Source organism: Stenella coeruleoalba (genome assembly GCF_951394435.1).
Source record: "Stenella coeruleoalba genome assembly, chromosome: 14".
Lineage (NCBI taxonomy): Eukaryota > Metazoa > Chordata > Mammalia > Artiodactyla > Delphinidae > Stenella > Stenella coeruleoalba.
The window spans coordinates 13,768,825-13,792,332 of NC_137160.1; the positions used below are offsets into that span (position 1 = coordinate 13,768,825).

A 23,508-nucleotide genomic window follows, 5' to 3' on the forward strand; every position below is an offset into this window, starting at 1 on the left:
TTTGATTTTCTCTGATTCACTTGAGGTTTATCTTTACTTGGCAGATTTTTTTCTTCAAAGTACGAATTTCACTGTTATTACCAGTAATAACATGCATAAAACACAAAGCATTTTTAAATATCCATGATCTCAATTCAACAGGGCAAATACTTATTGATCACCCGCTATGCACCAGGTGAATTTCTGGGGATGAAAAACACATTCTCAGGCTCTCAGGGAGCTTAAGGTTGGAGGAGGAAACAGACTCATGAGCAGACAATATGGTGCAGTGTGAGAATTTCTAGAATAGTCTCTTGGGTGCTGTGGGGACATTAGTCAGGGCACCTACCTCAGCCTTGCAGGGTAAGGGAAGGCTTGTTAGGAGAGGGACTGTTTAGACACTGCAAGAGTAGCATTTAGAAGAGCGCATTGGGTCACAAGATCTAGGGAGAATGTGTAGCATAAATAAAGGCAAAGATCTAATGGCACCTTAAGGAACCACTGATATTTACGGGTAGAGAACAGGAGGTGTGGCAATGAGGCTGAAAGAAGTGGCCAGAAAGGCAGAAGGAAACCAGGTGAGAGTAGTGTGGTGGAAATCAAAAGAACATTCAGGAAGGAGGGAGGTTATTGAGATGTTACAGAGAGAGTAGGTAGGAAAAGACATAAAGACATGCATTGGATTAAACAGTGGGTCATTGATGAGCTTGGCCAGGGACGGTTCAGGGTAAGATTTAATATTAGACGTCTGCACTGAATCAAATCCATTGATTTCTGGGTGAGGACCACAGACCAAAGATAATCATTTTTCTCCTCTCTACCAAGTCTTCAATAAAATAACAAACCCAGCAAAAGTGAGGACAATAGAAAAATGACCATCAGCAAATGCAAGTTCAACAAATTCCTAGAAGATGGATAATCCAAGAGAGGAATCAGCAGCCCAGAATCTATCAGCGAGTGCTGCCAAAGGAACAGAAAAGCCCAGAGGCTCCAGACTCAGTCGGACAGTAATATGGAGCTCAGGAGTGAGGAAGGGGATTAACTGCATGTCTCTCAGTCCAGTGATGGTACCAGTGAGCTCTCCATGGCCTCTTTCCTCCTTCCTTCATCCCCACGTAGGAAGTACTACTTTCTGCATTTTACTCCCAGGGAAAAACCTGGAAAGAGGCTGAGGAGATGTGAAGAATTTCACTGCTGTGACACATGTGCTTCTACCTCATAGAAAACCTGTCCTCCACTCTAGCATTCATAGCTTCCTTCCACCCCAGCCCAAAGGGCAGAGGCAGGCACCCCTCCTGCTAATCCTGAAACATGACATAGCAATTTTTATTACATACCCACAACTTACTTGCAACTATCCTATATGTGAGTTAGACCTAGAGGAAACCAAGACTTTCTTAAAAACTTAACACTACCCTCTGATTGCTAGAGTAACCAAGATTACTCTACCCAGCAAGGATCTCATTCAGATTCGATGGAGAAATTAAAACCTTTACAGACAAGCAGAAGCTAAGAGAATTCAGCACCACCAAACCAGCTCTACAACAAATGCTAAAGGAACTTCTCTAAGTGGGAGACACAAGAGAAGAAAAGAACCTACGAAAACAACCTATTGTTTTGACTGAACCTACAAAAACAACCTAATGAAACTTCAAAGCTATAAAAGAGGAAATAGACAGTAACACAATAATAGTGGGGGACTTCAACACCTCACTTACACCAATGGACAGATCATCCAAAATGAAAATAAATAAGGAAACACAAGCTTTAAATGACACAATAAACCATATAGATTTAATTGATATTTATAGGACATTCCAACCAAAAACAGCAGATTACACTTTCTTCTCAAGTGTGCATGGAACATTCTCCAGGATACATCACATCTTGGGTCACAAATCAAGCCTTGGTAAATTTAAGAAAATTGAAATCATATCAAGCATCTTTTCTGACCACAATGCTATGAGATTAGAAATGAATTACAGGGGAAAATACGTAAGAAACACAAACACATGGAGGCTAAACAATATGTTACTAAATAACCAAGAGATCACTGAAGAAATCAAAGAGGAAATCAAAAAACACCTAGAGACAAATGACAATGAAAACCTGATGATCCAAAACCAATGGGATGCAGCAAAAGCAGTTCTAAGAGGGAAGTTTATAGCTATACAAGCCTACCTCAAGAATCAAGAAAAATCTCAAATAAACAATCTAACCTTACACCTAAAGCAATTAGAGAAAGAAGAACGAAGAAAACCCAAAGTTAGCAGAAGGAAAGAAATCATAAAGATCAGAGCAGAAATAAATAGAAACAAAGAAAACAGTAGCAAAGATCAATAAAACTAAAAGCTGGTTCTTTGAGAAGATAAACAAAATTGATAAACCATTAGCCAGACTCATCAAGAAAACAAGGGAGAGGACTCAAATCAATAAAATTAGAAATGAAAAAGGAGTAGTTACAACAGACATCACAGATATACAAAGCATCCTAAGAGACTACTACAAGCAACTCTATGACAATAAAATGGACAACCTGGAAGAAATGGACAAATCTTTAGAAAGGTATACCTTCCAAGACTGAACCAGGAAGAAATAGAAAATATGAACAGACCAATCACAAGTAATGAAATTGAAACTGTGATTAAAAATCTTTCAAAAACAAAAGTCCAGGACCAGATGGCTTCACAGGTGAATTCTATCAAACATTTAGAGAAGAGCTAACACCCATCCTTCTCAAACTCTTCCAAAAAATTGCAGAGGAAGGAACATTCCCAATCTCACTCTATGAGGCCACCATCACCCTGATACCAAAACCAGACAAAGGTACTACAAAAAAAGAAAATTACAGACCAATACCACTGATGAATATAGATGCAGAAATCCTCAACAAAACACTAGCAAACAGAATCCAACAACACATTAAAAGGATCATACACCATGATCAAGTGGGATTAATCCCAGGGATGCAAGGATTCTTCAATATATGCAAATCAATCAATGTGATTCACCATATTAACAAATTGAAGAAGAAAAACCATATGATCATCTCAATAGATGCAGAAAAAGCTTTTGGCAAAATTCAACACCCATTTATGATAAAAACTCTCCAGAAAGTGGGCATAGAGGGAACCTACCTCAACATAATAAAGGCCATATACGACAAACCCATAGCAAACATCACTCTCAGTGCTGAAAAACTGAAAGCATTTTCTCTAAGATCAGGAGCAAGACAAGGATGTCTACTCTCACCACTATTATTCAACATAGTTTTGGAAGTCCTAGCCATGGCAATCAGAGAAGAAGAAGAAATTAAAGGAATACAAATTGGAAAAGAAGAAGTAAAAGTGTCACTGTTTGCAGATGACATGATACTATACATGGAGAATCCTAAAGATGCCACCAGAAAACTACTAGAGCTAATCAATGAATTTGGTAAAGTTGCAGGATACAAAATTAATGCTCAGAAATCTCTTGCATTCCTATACACTAATGATGAAAAATGTGAAAAAGAAATTAAGGAAACACTCCCATTTACATTGCAATGAAAAGAATAAAATACCTAGGAATAAATCTACCTAGGGAGACAAAAGACCTGTATGCAGAAAACTGTAAGACACTGATGAAAGAAATTAAAGATGATACCAACAGATGGAGAGATATACCATGTTCTTGGATTGGAAGAATCAATATTGTGAAAATGACTCTACTACCCAAAGCAATCTACAGATTCAATGCAATCCCTATCAAATTATCAAAGGCAGTTTTTATGGAACTAGAACAAAAAATCTTAAAATTTGTATGGAAACACAAAAGACCCCGAATAGCCAGAGCAGTCTTGAGGGAAAAAAAGGAGCTGGAGGAATCAGTCTCCCTGACTTCAGACTATACTACAGAGCTACAGTAATCAAGACAATATAGTACTGTCACAAAAACAGAAACATAGATCAATGGGACAAGATAGAAAGCCCAGAGATAAACCCACGCACCTATGGTCAACTAATCTATGACAAAGGAGGCAAGAATATACAATGTAGAATAGACAGCCTCTTCAATAAGTGGTGCTGGGAAAACCGGAGAGCTACATGTTTAAGAATGAAATTAGAACGCTCCCTAACACCATACACAAAAATAAACTCAAAATGGATTAGAGACCTAAATGTAAGACCGGACACTATAAAACTCTTAGAGGAAAACATAGGAAGAACACTCTTTGATATAAATCACAGCAAGATCTTTTTTGATCCACCTCCTAGAGTAATGGAAATAAAAACAAAAGTAAACAAATGGGACCTAATGAAACTTCAAAGCCTTTGCACAGCAAAGGAAACCATAAACAAGACGAAAAGACAACCCTCAGAATGGGAGAAAATATTTGCAAATGAATCAATGGACAAAGGATTAATCTCCAAAATATATAAACAGCTCATGCAGCTCAATATTAAAAAAACAAACAACCCAATCCAAAAATGGGCAGAAGACCTAAATAGACATTTCTCCAAAGAAGACATACAGATGGCCAAGAAGCACATGAAAATCTGCTCAACATCACTAATTATTAGACAAATGCAAATCAAAACTACAATGAGGTATCTCCTCACACCAGTTAGAAATGGCGTCATCAGAAAATCTACAAACAACAAATGCTGGAGAGGGTGTGGAGAAAAGGGCACCCTCTTGCACTGTTGGTGGGAATGTAAATTGATACAGCCACTATGGAGAACAGTATGGAGGTTCCTTAAAAACTAAAAATAGAATTACCATATGATCCAGCAATCCCACTACTGGGCATATACCCAGAGATAGCCATAATTCAAAAAGACACATGCACCCCAATGTTCATTGCAGCTCTATTTACAATAGCCAGGTCATGGAAGCAACCTAAATGCCCATCGACAGACAAATAGATAAAGAAGATGTGGTACATATATACAGTGGAATATTACTCAGCCGTAAAAAGGAATGAAATTGGATCATTTGTTGAGACGTGGATGGATCTAGAGACTGTCATACAGAGTGAAGTAAATCAGAAAGAGAAAAACAAATATCGTATATTAATGCATATTTGTGGAACCTAGAAACATAGGACAGATGAACCTGTTTGCAGGGCAGAAATTGAGACACAGATATAGAGAACAAACTTATGGACACCAAGGGGGGAAAGTGGCGGGGGACTGGCGGTGGTGGTGTGATGAACTGGGACATTGGGATTGACATGTATACACTGATGTGTATAAAATTGATGACTATTAAAAAAATAAAAATAAAAATGAGGAAGAGGAAGAGAAACAGGGAATAAGTATATTGTTAATATACTGAAATAAGAACAACAAAAAAAAGGTTCCAATTAAAAAAAAAATTAAAGGGAAAGTCATAAATGAAATGGGAGGTCAGGAAGTAGAGTTTTAAGTCCAGACCACTCTTTCAAGCTTAATTGGAAAGGGAAGGAGAAATAGGGCAGTTATCACATGGGAATACCCTCACACCTCCTTTTGAGATTTTGTTATCATTTTGTTTCAGCCATGAGTGATGTGAGGAATGATATTATAGCTGGAAGGCATGAATGTCCCTAGATCTGGTTACCCTGTGTCAAAACTGGGGTCCAGCATCGGGGCTCAAATGTAGTAAGCCCATTCACAGAGTAGAGTAGTGACCCATACCCGCAAGGTCAGAGCAAGGCGTTGCAACACAGAATCTCGTACCCAGCAGTTGTTTATTTGAGACATGGGCCCGGAGAGGCGTGATACAGGCAGTTCAGAGACCAGAGAATCCGTTTATATTTGGCAAAAGGCAAAACAAGACAGAAGCTCAAACTTGAGTTTGAGCTCAGGATGCCAAAGGCTTGCCCCGGTCACAGCTGTAGCACTAATAACCAACACTGGTATTGTGCCACCATGTTTACAGTATCTTCCAGCACATTATTTCATGTGATCTTTATCATAGCACTGTGAAGTACACATTATTTTCCACCACAGATATATTTACTGCCTCATTTTACAGTTGAGGACCCCGTGGCCCTAAGGAGAGTGCGACTTGCTCATGCCACAGGGCCTGTAAATGGCTGAGCAGGTCAGGGAGGCAGCACTTGGGCACCAGAGCTGTGTATTCCCACTGCCCTTAAGTGCCTCTACTTAGAATTCCCCAGAGTCTTTGTTTTGTAATTCTAATAACCTCTTTTGAAAAGTGGCTCTGTGTCTAATCCCATGTTTGTGATTGTTGCAAAGGAACCATTCACTGCAAAGTTTTGAATAATATAAATCTAGGATTTACAGGAGAAAGAAATATTGATTAGGAGGGAATGAGCCAAGAGTAAGGGCATCTTAGGTCAGAAAAGTCCTGTTTTGTGCCAGAGGCCTTTGTTGAGTGTACAGAGCGGAGTTGTGTCCTCAAAGAGAAAATACTGAGAAGCAGGGAATGAGGCCGGTGGCAGCTTTCTGCTAGGGGAAGGCCGTCACGGGGCGTGCAGGCTGCCGACAGGCACCACAGACCCAAGCGCACACTGCCAAACTGCACGGCTGGCAAAGTGGCGTCTTATTTATGTCAGAAGATGGCAACAGATAGTCTCATACTGGTGGTTGAGAGAAAAACCTTGTGACATAAAGAAGACTCTTCCTAGGAGAGTTGAAAGATACGGTTAAAGAAACGCTGCAGTACTGTGATGCTTATGAAATTCTGAGGCTCTGTGTGTGCCCTAGAAGGACTTTTGCTAGGGCTACAGAGAGTCAAGGGCAAATTCAAGGACATAGTGATGAATCAAGATACCCATGAGCAAGGCCCTGATCAGAAATTTTCGTTAGCTGCATCACCTTTGCTGACCTTGGTTACCTTATACTCAGGACTCCAGTAGAGGAGATTTCTTTTCAGCATTGGATCCCAGAATTCAGGACCTTTTCCCCCACTTACTGACTTGCTTAGTCTTTCATGCTTTCACTCAACAAGTACCTATTGAGCAACAACTCTAAGCCTGTCTTTCTCATTACATTGTGCCCTCTTGCTCACATCCATCTCTTGTCAGTTCTTCACGGATCCCATTCCATTCAGCACTGTTGGCCCTGTTCCCTTTCTGTCATCTTCAGTCTTTCATCGAAAACTTAATTAGCAGAACGTTCCCCTCAACACCAACCCCTCAAATTACCTTTTCTTTGCTTCCTCTCTAGTAATATACTCTTTCATCAAAAAGAAGAAAAAGAAGGAAGAAAAAGAGAAAGGGAGCCGTGGGGAGGAGGCAGGGGAAAAGAGAGGGAGGGAAAGAGAGAGAAAGAGAAAGAATACCCTTTTTAGCATTTCATTTTCCACCTTCTGGCATCAACATCAGCCCTTGATCCACTCCTGAAGTCCTGTATCCTTCTTTGTCCACAAATTATTTTCTCTCTTTCCCAGTCTTTCATGTTGCTTGTTTAAAGATAGTCACCGTTTTTCTCTGGAAAATTCTGCAATGTCTTTCTTTAGAAATGTTAAACTGTTTTAAGGAATTTAATGCAATCATGTTTATCTCTCCTCCTTTCTGGGATCGCTAGAAGTTTCCAGAAACCTTTTGGAGGATTGGATTGTTTTGCCACAGAAAAAAACTTATACCCAAATCTGGGGAAAAGCCAGATTAAATTAAGCAGCAAATGAGTAAAGTTAAGGATTATTGAGAAAGGTATTAAATTGATATAATAATTAGTATTAAAATGTCATTTATTGCACACAGTGTATTAGGAGTTTTACATAGGTTATTTCATTAGTTTTAATGACAATGATGTGAAGAAAATATAATTATTTCTACTTTACAGCAGAGGAAACTGGCTCTGAAAGACTTAATAACATGGAATACGTAGGTTTCAGGTTTTTGCATTGTATGTACATTTAATATATAGATCATTTCTTCAGGAAAAAGTATATAGTGAGCATTGACCATCCATGAAGCATGCCCAGGTGTTACCAAGGGCCCAAAGATGAATGGGCTTGCCTTCTCAAGACTTGGTGATGCCCCACTGCTAGAGATAGATAACTCCTGCATCAGAGTTTTTCGTGGGGAATTCACGAAAAGGGGGAAGTTCTACTGTATAACTTATAAGGAATATTCCAGCCCTGGAAGGATATGACTCTGACACATGGCCCCTGCATTCAGGGTTGTAAGACAGAATAACTGTAATATGAGGCAGCATGTGCTTAAGCGTTATGTGAATACCGAATGGAGGCCGCTTCAATTCCGACTTCAATGACTGAGAAAACATTGCTCAAGGTCAGCATTTGAGCTGGGCCTTGAATGAAGGGTATAATTTCAGTTAGGGGATTTAGAGTATTTTCGGCGGACAGAATGGATATGAGCAAAGCATAGAGGTGAAAAAGCCCAATGCCTACTCATCTGGAGTGTGATAAATAAGCTGAATTTCAGAAACCTTAGGTTTTGGATAAACAAATTTCCAGAAAATAGCCTTTGGGAACCTTAACTTGGAGAACCTTGAATACAAAACTACAGTGTGCTTCTGTTGGCATATAAGTGAGCAGCCATGTACTTTGGTTCTACTGGAGCTTTAATATTTTAGATGTTACTTCCACAAGTGAATTATTGCCTAGGAGTTAGGAATCTTGACTGCCTTTTTTATACAAGTTCATTCCATGGAGTGACGGGTGGGGTAGAATGTGCCTGGAAATGGAGGAACTAACTAAACCAGCACCATCAGGGTGATTAAGCATTATCCTTAAGTGCTCCTGGCATAACCTTAACGGTCAGGCTTCAATTCTCTTTTGATCCCTGAAGTTATTCTGTGCTTCCAGGCACAATTTTTTCCTGCTTCCTTCAAGGTCTGTCCCCCCAGACTTCAGTGATGTTACAGGGCCCGTTACCATGTCATAGTACTTTGCACTAAATCCAAATTGCCAACTTTGACAGTCTTTTTCCTTGATAATGTTTTTCTTTTCTTTAAAAAAATTATCATAATATATACATTACAAAAAAACCACGTTAACCATTTTAAAGTGTACAGCTCAGTTTTATTAAATATATTCACATTGCTGTACAACTAATCTCTAGAACTTTTTCATCTTGCATAACTGAATCTCTATACCCATTAAACAGCAGCTCCCTATTTTCCCTTCCCCTCAGCCCCTGGAATCCACTTTTCTACTTCCTGTCTCTATGAGTTTGGCTACTCTAGGTACCTCGTATAGGTGGAATCACACAATATTTGTCCTTTCATATCTGGCTAATTTCACTTAGGGTAATGTCCTGAAGGTTCATCCATGTTGTAGCATGTATCAGAATTTCCTTCCTTTTGAAGGCTGAATAATATTCCATTGTATGTATATATCATGTTTGTCTATCCATTCATCCATCAGTGGGCACATAGGTTGCTCCCACCTTTGGCTATTGTGAATAATGCTACTATAACATGGGTGTTCATTATCCATTCAAGTCCCTGCTGTCAGTTCTTTGAGATACACACCCAGAAATGAGATTGCTGGATCATATGGTAGTTCTGTTTTTAATCTTTTGAGGAATTGCCTTAATGTGTTTCATAGCAGTTGTGCCATTTTATTCCTACCAGTAGTGCAGAAGACGAATTTCTCCACATTCTCACCAATCCTTGTTTTCTTTTCTTTTTTTGATAGTAGCCACCCTGATGGGTGTGAAGTATATCTCATTGTAGTTTTGACTTGCATTTCCCTAATGGTTCGTGATGTTGAGCATTTTTCATGTGCTTGTTGGCTATTTGTATGTCTTCTTTGGCAAAATATCTGGTCAAGTCCTTTGCCCATTTTTCATTTGAGTTATTTGGTTTTTTATTGTTGAGTGTTGAGTCCTCATGGCTTTCCTTCATCTACCTGCCTATTGTTTAGTGTTGAGTCCTCATGGGTTTCCTTCATCTACCTGCCTCCTAACCTCCTTGCCTGGTCTTCCCATGGAACCAGGGTCAGATTGGGCTGTCCTGGACATTAACCCCTTATCAGATATATGATTTGCAAATATTTTCTCCCATTCTGTAGTTTGCTTTTTCACTCTGTTGATTATGTCCTTTGCACAGAAGTTTTAAATTTTGATATAGTCCAGTTTATCTATCTTTATTTTTGTTACTAAAAGAGGCTTTGACCCATTGCAAAACTTGAATTTAGTATCTAGTGTGATGTTCTTCTTGGCACGCGTGTGGTACCTCCAGGCCTCTTTCTTGCATTCCTTTACACAACCATCATGGGAAATAAAGTGTTCATCAGAGCACAAAATAATAGCAAAAAAGAGACTGCAGAGGCATAAAACAAACAATGAGCATCATTCAAACCAAGGGAAACAGAATGGTGCATTAGCACTTGTAGGCTGTGAATGCATTAATGACCCCTCCCTCAGCAGCACTAGCCATGAGAAAAGGACGTTAACCCCGTGGTTCAGTACTGTACTTCATTTATATTACGTATTAAAATAGTATATAATTAATTAATGCTATACAGGGTAAAAACTGTGCTGTAGAAATATTTTGTGGTAATAGTATTTTTTTATAAAGGGAGCTGCCCTACACATACAGGGATCATATGTCCAGGTTTACCTGGAGCAGTCCTGGTTTATGCCTTTTGTCCCGGTGTAATCTTCACATCCTCATCTATACAACATTAAAAATCCAAAGTGGATGGGAAGAGAATAAAGGCGTAGCCAGTTAATAAGTTATGTTAAACCTCAGTTTATCTCAGTCTTAATGCTTCATCATCACGAGTCTAACTCCCATAGGTAAAATGGGATGCTTGCTCTGAGAGACTTCAGATTTCAGAGCTCAGTTCTGTTCATCAGGCTGAGAACATTGAACTATCCTACATAAATTACCCACATCCTCTCCCGGTCATTCCTGCTGAAATATCTCTTTGCTCTGCTCTGTTTGTCTTCTTTGTCTTTTATTGTATTGTACAAAAGATGCCTACTTAAGAAAGGAAGATGATGGGGAGCGGGGAGGTGGAAGAGGTTGGGGTGCAGAGACAAAATGAAATCTGAGTTAGTGGAATTAAGCTTTCTAAGTGGAATTACCCCAGTTGATGCTGCAAGGTGAGGTTTTCGTTGCTGCTGCTGCTCTTGTTGGTGAGTTAGAATTCTAAAATCTTTCCTTTGCATCCTGTATAGCAGTGATGGCATATAGTACCGCAGTGAACCACGTGATACAGGTCTAATGCGCAGAAGTGGTTCATGCATCTTCATAAGCATCTGATTGATTGCCAGGAAAAGGCTTGGATAGTGGGGGAAAATACACTTCAAGATCCAAAGCTAAAGCACCATATAATAAGGTTCACCTATCGAAACTTCATTATTCTACTTTTTCCTGCATTTTATTTGTGAGAATGTTGCTTTTAAGTTTTGGCTTTCTAATTATTCCTATGTGGATATACATTTGAAAAGCTGAGCAGTTCCTTGTCATGTTGCAGATATTATTAAACTTACTGTCATAATTTCCTTAATGGGAACCTGGGTTATTTGAATTGTGCTCCTGCAGTGGCTTCCCTTTGTGACAAATTTTATTTCCATACTCCTTTGTATTAGTAATACAGTTAATAACTTCAGCCATTCCATGCCTATTATTCACAGGAATGGAATGTTGTCCTTTTGTCCTTTTTATTGCTTTATAAATTTTATTGCTTTATAAATACATAAATGGTGAGAACCTGTCCTAGAATTTGAGAGAGGACTAGGGGCTAATGACCCCCATGAATGCAGTCTGACATGTATCTGTAATGTCTGTAGTGCCGTCCTGGGGACTGCAGTGGATTTTCAAAATAGGTTGGAGAGATTCCTCAGCTATGAGTTTCAGGTTAATAAATAAGAGTGTCTTTAAAAATAAAGATTGCATTGCTAGGGCATAAGACAGGATATCTGTTTGTAAGTGTAGTCCAATATGTTCAAAATGCATCTTTGGAGCAGATTTTACCAGACTTTAATGGAAACTGTTAAAGGAATACACTCCAGTCAGTATGATCACCTGAAACCGTGGGTGTAATTTCAGTGGTTTTCTGGAGAACCTTGTGGCATCAGGTGTTTTTTCAACAGCCATGTGAAAAATATCCTACCCAGGCCATGAAACTGGGTTGGGCCGACAGAGCTATAATTTAGCATTTTCTTCTTTTGATCTTTTACACGGTTTCTTCATTTATAGCAGGCCATAAACTTTACAGAGTATTGCCTTTTATATTCCATACTGAGAGAAGTGCATTTTTTAAACTAGAGAAAAAATTCCTTTGAGGGAATTTTCATAACTATAAAAAAATTAGATTTAAATTTATGTTCTGAACGTATTTGATATGAGGTGAATAGTCATCATCATCAGTTTGAACTTTAGTTTGATAGTGGTATTCATTTGGACTTTGTTTCCTACATGCACTATTGTTATACATTATTAAAATATAAATGACAACTAAAGTATCACTTCTATCTTTAGATATAGTGAAAACTTAAAATTAAGTCCAGTAATATTTTAATATCCTCCTAAATGTAATTAATAAGTGCCATAAAATATCTTTACACTTGACAATGAATACTAAGCTTTATTAAAATCAGTGATTCTCAACCTGTTTCTTCCCCAGTACATCTGACAGATAGGACCTGCTTCTATTGCCCATTATCCTAATTGAGAAGTATAATCAACCTTTTATCACCCATTGTACACATTGAACAGGCCTGCCTGGTGATTCTGTATGCCCCTCCACACACAGACCCTGTCCCTCTACCATCTCATATGTATACCTTTAGAATTACTGATTTAAATGCTGTCAAAATAGTCAAGGGAAGAGAGTGGGAACAGCGGAACTCATTGCAAGTAGAAATTTGATGTTCCTTTAACTCTGCTATGCTATGATGACACCAAGACTTGATTGATGGAAAATATAACAACCTGAATGCCTTAGACTCAGTGGCACGAAGATGATGAGCTTCACAACTGTTCCCTGCCAACGATGTTAGCTTAAATGAGCCAAGAGTCCATGATTTCAGGCCACTTCAGGCCAAGGAGATAGGTGATCTGTGGAATACCTTTTATAAATAGACTGTCACTAAATTTGAGGATGGGTCACCTACTTTCTGGTTTTACAAAACTACTTTGTTAAGAGATCAAGTCATATTTAATATTTTAAAGTTTTAAAAAACACCTAGGGCTTCCCTGGTGGCACAGTGGTTGGGAGTCTGCCTGCCGATGCAGGGGACATGGGTTCGTGCCCCGGTCCGGGAAGATCCCACATGCCGCGGAGCGGCTGGGCCCGTGAGCCATGGCTGCTGAGCCTGCACATCCGGAGCCTGTGCTCCACAACGGGAGAGGCCACAACAGTGAGAGGCCCACGTACCGCAAAAAAAAAAGCAAAAAAAAAAAAAAACACCTAAAATTGATAGTAAAATTTAATGGAAAAAACATCTGCTAGAATATAATCTCTTCTTTTTTTTTTACAGCTTTATTGAGGTATAATTTATATATCATAAAATTCATCCATTTTAAGGTTTTAAATGATTTAAATCACTTCAGTGATTTTTCAGCAGATTTATGGAGTTGTGCAACCATCACCACAATCTAGTTTTTGAATATTTCCATCACTCAAAAAATTCTCCTGTGCCTAATTCAGTTCTATGCAATTCCCATACCTGGTCCCAGGAAACCACTACTCTGCTTTCTGTCTCTACAGATTTGCCTATTCCCTGGACATTTCAATAAATGGAATCATACGATATGTAGTCTTTCACATCTGTCTTCTTCCAGTTAGTGTGATGTTTTTGGCATTCCTTTATGTTGTAGCATGGATCAGTACTTTGTTCCCTTTCATTGCTGAATAGTGTTCCATTGTATGGATAGGCCACATTCTGTGTATTCGTTTTATAGTGTAACCTTGTACAGTCCTCATGGCTTTCCTTCATCTACCTGCCTCCTAACCTCCTTGCCTGGTCTTCCCATGGAACCAGGGTCAGATTGGGCTGTCCTGGATTTGATCCTCGAGGCTGTAGACTGGGCAGTTTGCACTCCGTCCCTCATCTCACCTCTTACTCCGAACTCCAGTCCCTGGGTTGGGGAGTGAACCTTCTTATAACGTGAAGAATTGTGACCATTATATCCAGCTTATTGGTTTGAGAATTTTTATCTCAGGAACCATTGCAGATTTTGAAATGTCCTGTGAGGAACAGAAATGGGAGAGAGTTGAAGATTTCTGTGATAATTATGAGCTTGGCCAAGAGTTCTATGTCATAATTTGTAAACATCACATAAATAGAAACGTATCACAAGCTCATTGTAGAAAATACAGAAAGCATGTAGAAAAAGTAAGAAGACACACATAATTCAATGTCTCAGAGTTAACCTCTGTCCAACAGGTTGATGTATCTCCTTTTAGACTTAATTTATATGCAAACATATACAGGTTTTTTTTTTTTTTAAGTTGGCTTTCTATGATAACCATTTCCTGATGTCATTACTTTTGAAAACATGAAGGTTATTGTGACGAGAAAGGTGTGAGGAGAAACATGGTAGGGCGAGAGTTCAGAAAGACAGTTGATGTCACTTATGGCTTTGAAGGTCATTGTAAGGAATTAGGAATTTATTCCAAGTATAAGGCAAAGCATTAGACTCTTGAGCAGGGAAGTATTTGATACGCTTTACATTTGGAAACAACTCTTTGGCCAATACGGAGAACATACTCAGGGATCGAGAGAGGGAAGAGGAAGATTGGTTAATAGGCTCTTGCAGTATTCTAAACTAGAGATGATGACAGCTTCGACTAGGGCAGTGATTCAAAATGGTAACAAGAGGCTAGATTTACAATGTATTCTGAAAGAGAGGTGAGTGGAAGTTGTTAATGGACTGGATGTGCTAGGAGAAGAAAAGGTGAGAATCAAGGGTGACTCCTAGGTTTTTTATCTTGAGTAACTAAGTGAATGAACAGTAAAGTCATTTCCCGAGATGGAGAAGCCCCTCAGAAAAGTGAGGTTGATGAAGGAAGATTTGGGAAATTAAGAGCTGGGTTTTACATATCAAATTTTAAATGCCTTAAATTAGGATGGTGCCAGAGGAAGCCATGGGATCTTGGGAGAGTTTTTCTTTTATTTTTAGGATGAGAGACATTACACATCTGCGTGGTGACAGCTTTGCTCGCTTTAGAGAAGGGGAAAATGTCGCTATGAGAGAGGGGGGGATCATTGCAAAAGTAAAGTCCTATTGTAGGAGAGTTGAAACAGGATCCAAAATAGAAGTGGAGGGGTTTGTTTTAGACAGGATCAGGTGCAGGAGGAAATATAGACAGATATGGGTGTTTTAGTAGGTTTGGGGCAAGAAGAGAAGTTCTCTCTTAGCTCTTAGTAAAGTTTTCTCAAATAAGCAAAGTCATCTCCTGAGAGGGGAGGAAGGTGATAGAACTTTGAGGAGAGAAGAAAGGACATTAAATGGTTTGATTTGGAGACAGAAAAATAATTCACAAGTGTGCAGTCAGAATTGAGGTATTCATGAGAACCAAATCTCATCTGTGCCCATAAAATTAAAGTGAGCCTAGCCAGAACAGTCATGAGGTTTTTGTGATGGTTCCTTTATCTTTAGTGTACGGTGCTTTCTGTTCCCTTCCCTGGTTCTGATTATTGATTCTAATGCCAGAATTACACTTATCTTTATGTTTTAATATCTCCTAGGGCTAGTTTTACTTCATTTTGGGAGAGACTCTTTGTTTCTTTAAATATTTTGGGATTTTGTCTTTTATCATTTAATTTTGATTATATGTCTATGACTTTTATTTTAGGGGAGTCTGATTTCAGTCCAGGCTAAATCTGCCAGGGTATATAAAACAAAAGAAGATTTTCTGATTTCTTTTAGTTACAAATTACCATTTTTAATAATTTAACAAATATTGAAGGGCCCACAAGGCCTTGAATTGGACCTTAAAGATGAAATGGGGAGAGAAACAGGGACCATGGTCCCTGCCTCCAGGGACCTGACAGCCTAGGGCAGAGGTCAGCAATCTCTGACCCTTTAGCGCAAGCCAGCCCACCTGCTGTTTTTGTGGTGCCTGCAAGCTGCCAGTTGTTTTCAATTAAACATTTTGAGATAATTATGGGTTCACATGAGATTGTAAGAAATAATACAGAAATCCTGTACTCCCTTTACCCAGTTACCCCCAAGGGTAACTTCATGCAACAAAGCTATAGAACAACCAGGATATTGACGTTCATATTGTCAAGATACAGAACAGCTTCTATCAACACAGGATCCTTCATGTTGCCCTTTTATTGGCAAAACCAGTTCCTTCCTGCTTCCATTCCTCCTTAACCCCTAGCAACCATTAATCTTTTTTTCATTTCTGTAGTTTTGTTATTTCATGAATGTGACATATGTGAATTATACAGTATGTAACATTATGGGATTAGCTTTCTTTGCTCAGCATAATTCTCCGGTGATTCATCCAGGTTGTTGTGTGTTTCAGTAGTTCATTCCTTCTTATTTCGGAGTAGTATTCTGCAGTACGGATGTACCACAGTTTGTTTAGTCATTCACCCATTGAAGAACTTCGAGGTTATTTCCAGTTTAGGGCTATATGAATTAAGCCTCTAAGCATTCTTGTGAACATCAGTTTTTTATTTCTTTGGAATAAATGTCCAGAAGTACACTTGCTGGGTCATATAGTAGTTGCACGTTTAGTTTCATAAGAAACTACCGAACTGTTTTTTGACTGACTGGAGTAGAAATCCAGGTTCCCCATTCAGCCTCCATTGATGCCCAAAGGGGTCTCCTCGTTATTACAGGGCAGGGGAAGGAATTACAGTTCCCCACTGGGCCTCCCCTGGTATTTCCGTGGTTAGGAAGGGCTGGAAGTCCTTATTGCTCCCCTACATGACCTCCACTAACATCACAGTGGGGAGGGGAATGGCCTTGTTAACTCTGGGCGGAGGTGAATGACTCTCCACTGGGCCTCGTCTGATACTACCCCAGTGAAGGGGGCCCTCATTACTGCTGGACGGGGGTGCAAGTCGAGGCTTCTCGCGTGGTCTCCACTGACACTGTCGGGCAGTGGGAATTGCTTGTCACTGCCAGGTTTGGGTGAAAGTACCAGCTTCCCTACTCAGTGTTCTCTCATGCCATGGGGGTTCAGGGTCAGGGATGGATGGGGGTTGGAGTACCTCATCAAAGCCTGGTGAGGGTGGAAGTGTAGGCTCCCCACTCGGCCTTTGCTGGAGCAGATAGGAGCCGAACCACCCTTTTTTCTGTGGTTTCTGGCTGAAGTGGAACAGTTACTGTCTAAAAGTTTTCCATCTTTTGGGCCTGCCCCACTCCTTGTCTGTCCTTTGGCTAGAGAGTAGGCTTTTGTTATCATGTTGGGTTGTTTTGAGGGGGTTTGGGCTATGTCCATTGGCATTTCTGGTTTGTTCCATTTTGTTCCAGCAAAAAGAAAATCCAGGGAACTACCCACTGTGTCATTCCTTGGGTCCCAAGATCCTTAACCTGTGTGTATTCTATCCACTGTTCAGTCTTCTTACGTTTCTTTTATATACAATGCCCAGAGTTTTTGTTGTACTTGGCAGGAAGAATAGGGGAAAGTACACCTACTCCATCTCCAGGAAAAGGAAGATTTTCTGATTTTGTTTTTTAAAGCTTCTAGTTTTCTAACACCTCCGTGCTGTGATAAACTTGAATTGCCCCACTTTGGAAGATGTTTAAAGTAAGATCAGTCAACCAGTTACCAACTTAAGTGTGATAAAATTTCAGCATAACTCACATAATTTTGGTAACATAATCTTGTCTATTTTGGCATGAGTTGTTCAAGAGCATTCTGTTAAAATAAATATCTAGATAGTTTTATTCCCAGAAGGGCTTTGTAGAATGATAAAAATGTCTTATCATTGTTTTCATTTTTAAATAAATAATTATCAGTGATTTATTTCCTCTGTAGCTACTAAAGTTGGAAAGTAGCTTTGTAAAATCTACATAATTAAGTGGTAGATAAGAGCTATATCATATTCATTCAGGGTTAAAAAAATATATACAAACACACATACACACAAACACATACACACATAAATTTAAGTAGAAGAAAATTCCAGGTCCAATATTCTATTACATTATTTTTACAGTGAAAATAAACAAACATTTCAAAACTCTTAACTTAATGTTAATATTTGGCTAGCAGTTAAAGATCTAATTTTATTGTTTTCTTTTTAGGTCAGGAGCCTACCCTAGTCCAGAACCAGATTTCTAACATAACTAGTTCTCATTCTTATTTTTTAATTAGCCAACTCTTCTATATCAAATTTACTTTACAAGATGAACCAGTGAACCTAGAGAAAGATTCTAAATAGGAATCAGTGCCTTTCCAAAGGAAATCCTATCAAACCATAAAGCTTTACAATTGGAGGTTCTTACTTAAAAGCTTATAACAATACCATAAATAAATAAATAAATAAAAGCTGCATAGAGTAGAGGCCCTTCTTTCCTGGCCTTGAGGGGCCTTGCCTATGGAGCAGTTACCTGACAGCACAGTGAAGCTTTGCCTAGGTTGGCCTAGGGCCAGCAGTTTGACATTTTGGGGGGCTGCCCACCTACTGGACTGGAGTTATTGAGAAGGTGGGAGGGAGGCCTGCAGGCCGCTGTTCCCTTTCCCCTTAGTCTCCATGTCCCTCTCTGTGATCCGCCTGTTTTACATGCACCCAAAAGGCACATTCCCAGATGCCCTAAGACAAGTTCCCTGGGGCTTGCCCTGGGGGCCATTCTTGGGAAGGGGCTTCTTTAACCCACACCAGGACTTCTGTTTGCTGGGGGTAGAGGAGAGGAAAGGGGAGAAAATATGACCTCCCTTCATCAAACCAGCTTGGTTACAGGCCTGCGGAACCTTCCCTTCACCTTTGTTGAAGGGTGTAAAATGTGTGAATCTCTTATGAAGTTAGACAGTTAAACACAACTCTGATAGGCATTGTGAATAAACTTGCCAATCTGCACTGAAGCTTAGCTTGGGCAATACTGTACTAGTACACTATAGGAAGCCTCTGCTTTGTTGCACATTTGTCAGATCTGTGTCCTAAATTTCTTTCCATATTTCCAAATTTATCATCAAGCCATGTACTATGTACTGTGTTTAAAAAGAAAAACTGAACATTTAATATTGCTGATAGATGGGAACTGGGATTGAGTAATTTTAAGCGTATTCTATCTTCTTCCAGAAGTCTTGGGGATAGTAGCTTTGACTCTGAGATTAATAGAGAGATGTGTCCCTTTTCTTTTGTTTAGATTCTTTGACTAAAACTTTCACTTCACTGAATTTGAGTTTGGGTAACATTTTTCTTTCTTTGTGGCTGGTACTTTTGTCAAAGTACTTCTAACTTATGTCAAAACATGGGATGGCATGGTCTAAAACATCAGAATACTTAACTTGGGGACATCATGGGGAGTCTGTGGATATTATTCAGAGTATATAAGAATTAGAGGGGGGAAATTATCTTTATTTTTCTAAAAGCTAAATTTTAAAATTCAGTTTCTAATGGTGACAAAGACACAGGCACTACTAATATCAATCAGACATTTTCATACCATTATAGTTGTTGGAGCTATCTCAAAATATTATGTTCATCACTACTTCTACAACAAATTTGTTCTTTTTAACATATTGATATCTATTTCAAAATCATTGGTATCCTCTGTAATTCTGTGTATTTTATATACACAGTTGACCCTTGAACAACATGGGTTTGAACTGCATGGATCCACTTATTTGTGGATTCTTTTCAATAGTAAATGCTGCAATACTACAAGATCCGTGGTTGGTTGAATGCGAGGATGCCAAACCATAGATACTTAGGAACCCTGGATGCTGAGGGCCAACTATAAAGTTATAAGCTGATTTTCGACTTCTCAGAGGGTCAGCACCCCTAATCCCTGAGTTGTTCAAGGATCAACTGTACATTTAGAAACGTTAGTTAGAGGAATCTTATGCTTTTCCTCTTATGTGTTCTCTCTGCCTGTAACATGTTTCTTTTTCTCCTTCTGTAGCATCAGCCACTACGTGATTGTCATGTCCATGACCATCTTTCTGGTGTTTCTCAATGGCCTGGCACAGATGCTCACAACAAAGAAACTCAAACTGCGTGGCAGACCCAAAAGCCACCTCACGTGATGTTGCCAAAGCCATCATTCAGCATCCAGATCCTGGTTCTCATTCTCCTTGTCAACTAAAATCTTATCAAGGATTCATAAAGGAGATGGATATTAATGTATAACATACTCTGCTCATCTAAAGGAAATTATATGTGGAATTCTGAATTTATGGGTTATCTGGAATAAAGGAGCTTCCATTTTCTTTAGGTTTTGCATGAAGTCATGGTTACATCTGTGGAAAAGCAGAGTAAAGCATTCTACATTTTCATTTTTTCCTTTAGTTGGCAACTCCTCTCACTGATGTTTCAGAGCACCTGTAACAGTCTCTGGTCCCCAGCTGTACAGCTTCCTGTATTATATGCAGAGGAGAATGTGCTCCTGAGGGGACAGTACTGATCACATCCAAAATCAATGCACTGGCTGAACATGAAGTAAATCACCAGGTGGCACCATAAATATTTATCAACTCTAAGCACTTGCTTTGCAAGTAGTTCTAACTACTAAACAACATTAGAAAGACAATCAGGATGTGTAGAAAAATGTTTGCAGGTGTTTTTCATTTTTCTTCAGTATTCAGCAATACTATTTTATGCTTTTTAGTGCTTTTTTAGTTTTCATAGTCAATCAGCTAGATGCAGGTTTTACCTTCACTTTTTTTTTTTTTCCATTTCTGGATTCTCATGGAATTTCTGGAGATAGAAAAGCAGAAAAAGCTTGTTATTTGTGTCTTGTCCGTGGGGGAAAAGATTTAAGTGATTAGTTTTTTTTGGTTTTTAAAAATTTTATTTTATTTATTTATTTTTGGCTGCATTGGGTCTTCGTTGCTGTGCGCAGGCTTTCTCTTGTTGCAGAGCACGGGCTCTAGAGCGCAGGCTCAATAGTTTTGGAACACAGGCTCAGTAGTTGTGGCTCACAGGCTCTAGAGCGCAGGCTCAGTAGTTGTGGTGCATGGGCTTAGTTGCTCTGCAGCATGTGGGATCTTCCCAGACCAGGGCTCAAACCCATGTCCTCTGCATTGGCAGGCAGATTCTTAACCACTGCACCACCAGGGAAGCCCCTAAATGATTAGTTTTTAATTGTAGATTCAATAACTGTTACTTCCAAAGCTTTTATCATGCATTATTCCAACAGAATTCTTTAAATCAATAGTTAAACTTTCTGAAAATATCATAGGTCAGTGTTAAAATTGCTTTTCTTTCTGGTTGTGAGATTCTAGCTCAAAGGCCCAAAGTCCTCTCGTTAAAGTTTAATTTCTATTCATAAACTAATTTTAATGGACAAAATATTTTGAGAGTAATTTTTATTTGGATTCTTCATAAAGTGACCTTTAGATGTCACTGTGGAGTTGGCCTTTTGCCCATGGTGAGCCGGGAGAGTTTGGCTGATGCTAAGCTTTCTTGGTCTGAGTCCCATTTTTAAAAAGTAATTGATTTTGAATTAAGTTATAGCATCACTAATTCATTATTAATGATGAGGAAGCCCTCTACAAATTAGCACATTTTTCAAACTGGCAGGTGAGTGAACAGATACAATTTAGGAGATTCGAAAATCAGTTTGGCAAAATGTACTTTCTTAATTCCTATTTATGATGAAGTATAGTTATAATTGACTTGTGATAGTACTTCATGGTATACCAGCGAAAGCGTTATAGTAGAAAAAACAAGAGACGTATTGATGTCAATGTAAGACCTCATGCAGTCTGTAATATGAAATCTAGGTGGACAGCTAAGAAGCTGCTGAAACGGTATTGGCAGGTGGAGAACCCATGAACTCTCACGTTGCCTCAAAGGATTTTTGATCAGTCTTTTCACAAGTCAGAGAAAACTGACTTTATAAACACTTATTATTTTTCCTTTTATATCTAGTTTTGCCTTTCAACTTTCTCCAGATTTTCACACAGAGGAATTAATGAATATTTTATTACAACACGGTAAAAGGTGCTCTGTGCTTTATCTTTATTTTGCTTTTCGAAGCACATCGTTTTAATATTGTTTCAAGTCAGTGTGAATTTACAAAACATGGATTGCCCCTACAGCCCAGGCCAGCCTTGCTCTACTATGACAGGGCCCCTCAGACTCACCTGGGAACAGTGCACTGGATGGGCCTTTTCTACTGCACAGCTTATCAGAATATCTTGAAGTGTTTTGAAATGCATATTTTTATATTGAAAAACAGAAAATATAAATAAGATTTAAGTAAAATATATTTCTGTTTAAGGCATTTACTTTTTCATTGTAACTATAAATATCAGGTTTTCAAGTCAAGACTTAAGACATTTGCTGATTAACATTTGTTTAAATTAAGAATTGCTGTAAGAATTAAAGTGGGCATATCAGGTTGAGAAAATACTGAACAACAAAAAAAACCATGCTATGTCACATGGACCATGAATAAATCTTGGAGGAAACCCTAAGGATTTAGGAAACTATCTGCAGCCTGTCTGTAATTTATGAATGCTTTAATTCTCTCTACTATTTTTTTTAATGTGCTGTATCTAGAACACAAAATGCGTTTTTATTTTTTCGGGAAATAATGTTATAAGCGGTAGTATATTTTCACAATAATCCCCTCAAACGATTTAACAATGATAGAGCTGAACTACTTACCTAGAAAACTACTTACTCATCACTTATGATACTGTTTCTCATGAAAAACTCATTCTGAATTTTAGTCAACTCAGATATTAGGAGCATATATGTCCCCCACCTCCAGCCCCACCCTTAAACACTTGTAGTGGACTGGGGACTTCTTTGGCCTTCACCTGTTGATACGTACCTGTGCCATCAAATATGTAATTTCTGATGGAGCAGGTCCAGAGGGCATGGGGCCGGGGCATTGCATGGGAATTGTCTCTAGATGCCCTCTGGTCGCGGACGGGAGCCAGGGGAGCCCCCCTCCCCCCGCAGAGAATGAGCTAAACCAACTCAAATCATTTAGGGAGGATCCCCTTCAAGCAGTTCTGAGGACTACTTTAAGAGATCTGAGATAACTTGGTAATGTCTCACCTTTGCAGAGTTGTTCTTTTTATACTGACATTCTATCTGTAAAATGCTTGAGAGTGGGATTGTTAGGGTATGTGCTTTCAGCACTGTAGTAATATCTTGTAGCATTTTCCCATTTCTGCATCAGTGTGGTTTGTAAGAGTTGGGTGGGATTTCTGCTCTTAATACTCATTCTACAAAAAGAACATTTTAGGGCTTCCCTGGTGGCGCAGTGGTTGGGAGTCCGCCTGCTGATGCAGGGGACACGGGTTTGTGCCCTGGTCCGGGAGGATCCCACATGCCGCGGAGCAGCTGGGCCCGTGAGCCGTGGCCACTGGGCCTGCGCGTCCGGAGCCTGTGCTCCGCAGCGGGAGAGGCCACAACAGTGAGAGGCCCGCGTACCGCAAAAAAAAAAAAAAAAAACATTTTAGAAGTAATGTATCACTTATTAATTTCCTTAGAGACACTAACACAGATCACAGTTGTTAACTCAC

General features: G+C 39.2%; 1 protein-coding gene across 3 annotated transcripts in view; it reads left to right on the forward strand.

The window, feature by feature from the left end:
* Positions 1–22,289, forward strand: part of PIGN (phosphatidylinositol glycan anchor biosynthesis class N) — a 110,817-nt gene extending 88,528 nt beyond the window's left edge. For all 3 annotated transcript variants that reach the window (XM_079943244.1, XM_079943246.1, XM_079943245.1), the window contains one exon: positions 19,929–22,289. In XM_079943244.1, coding sequence (XP_079799370.1) covers positions 19,929–20,052 — 124 coding nt within the window. In that variant the 3' untranslated portion in view covers positions 20,053–22,289. The remainder of the gene's footprint in view (positions 1–19,928) is intronic.
* The last annotated feature ends 1,219 nt before the right edge of the window (positions 22,290–23,508 follow it).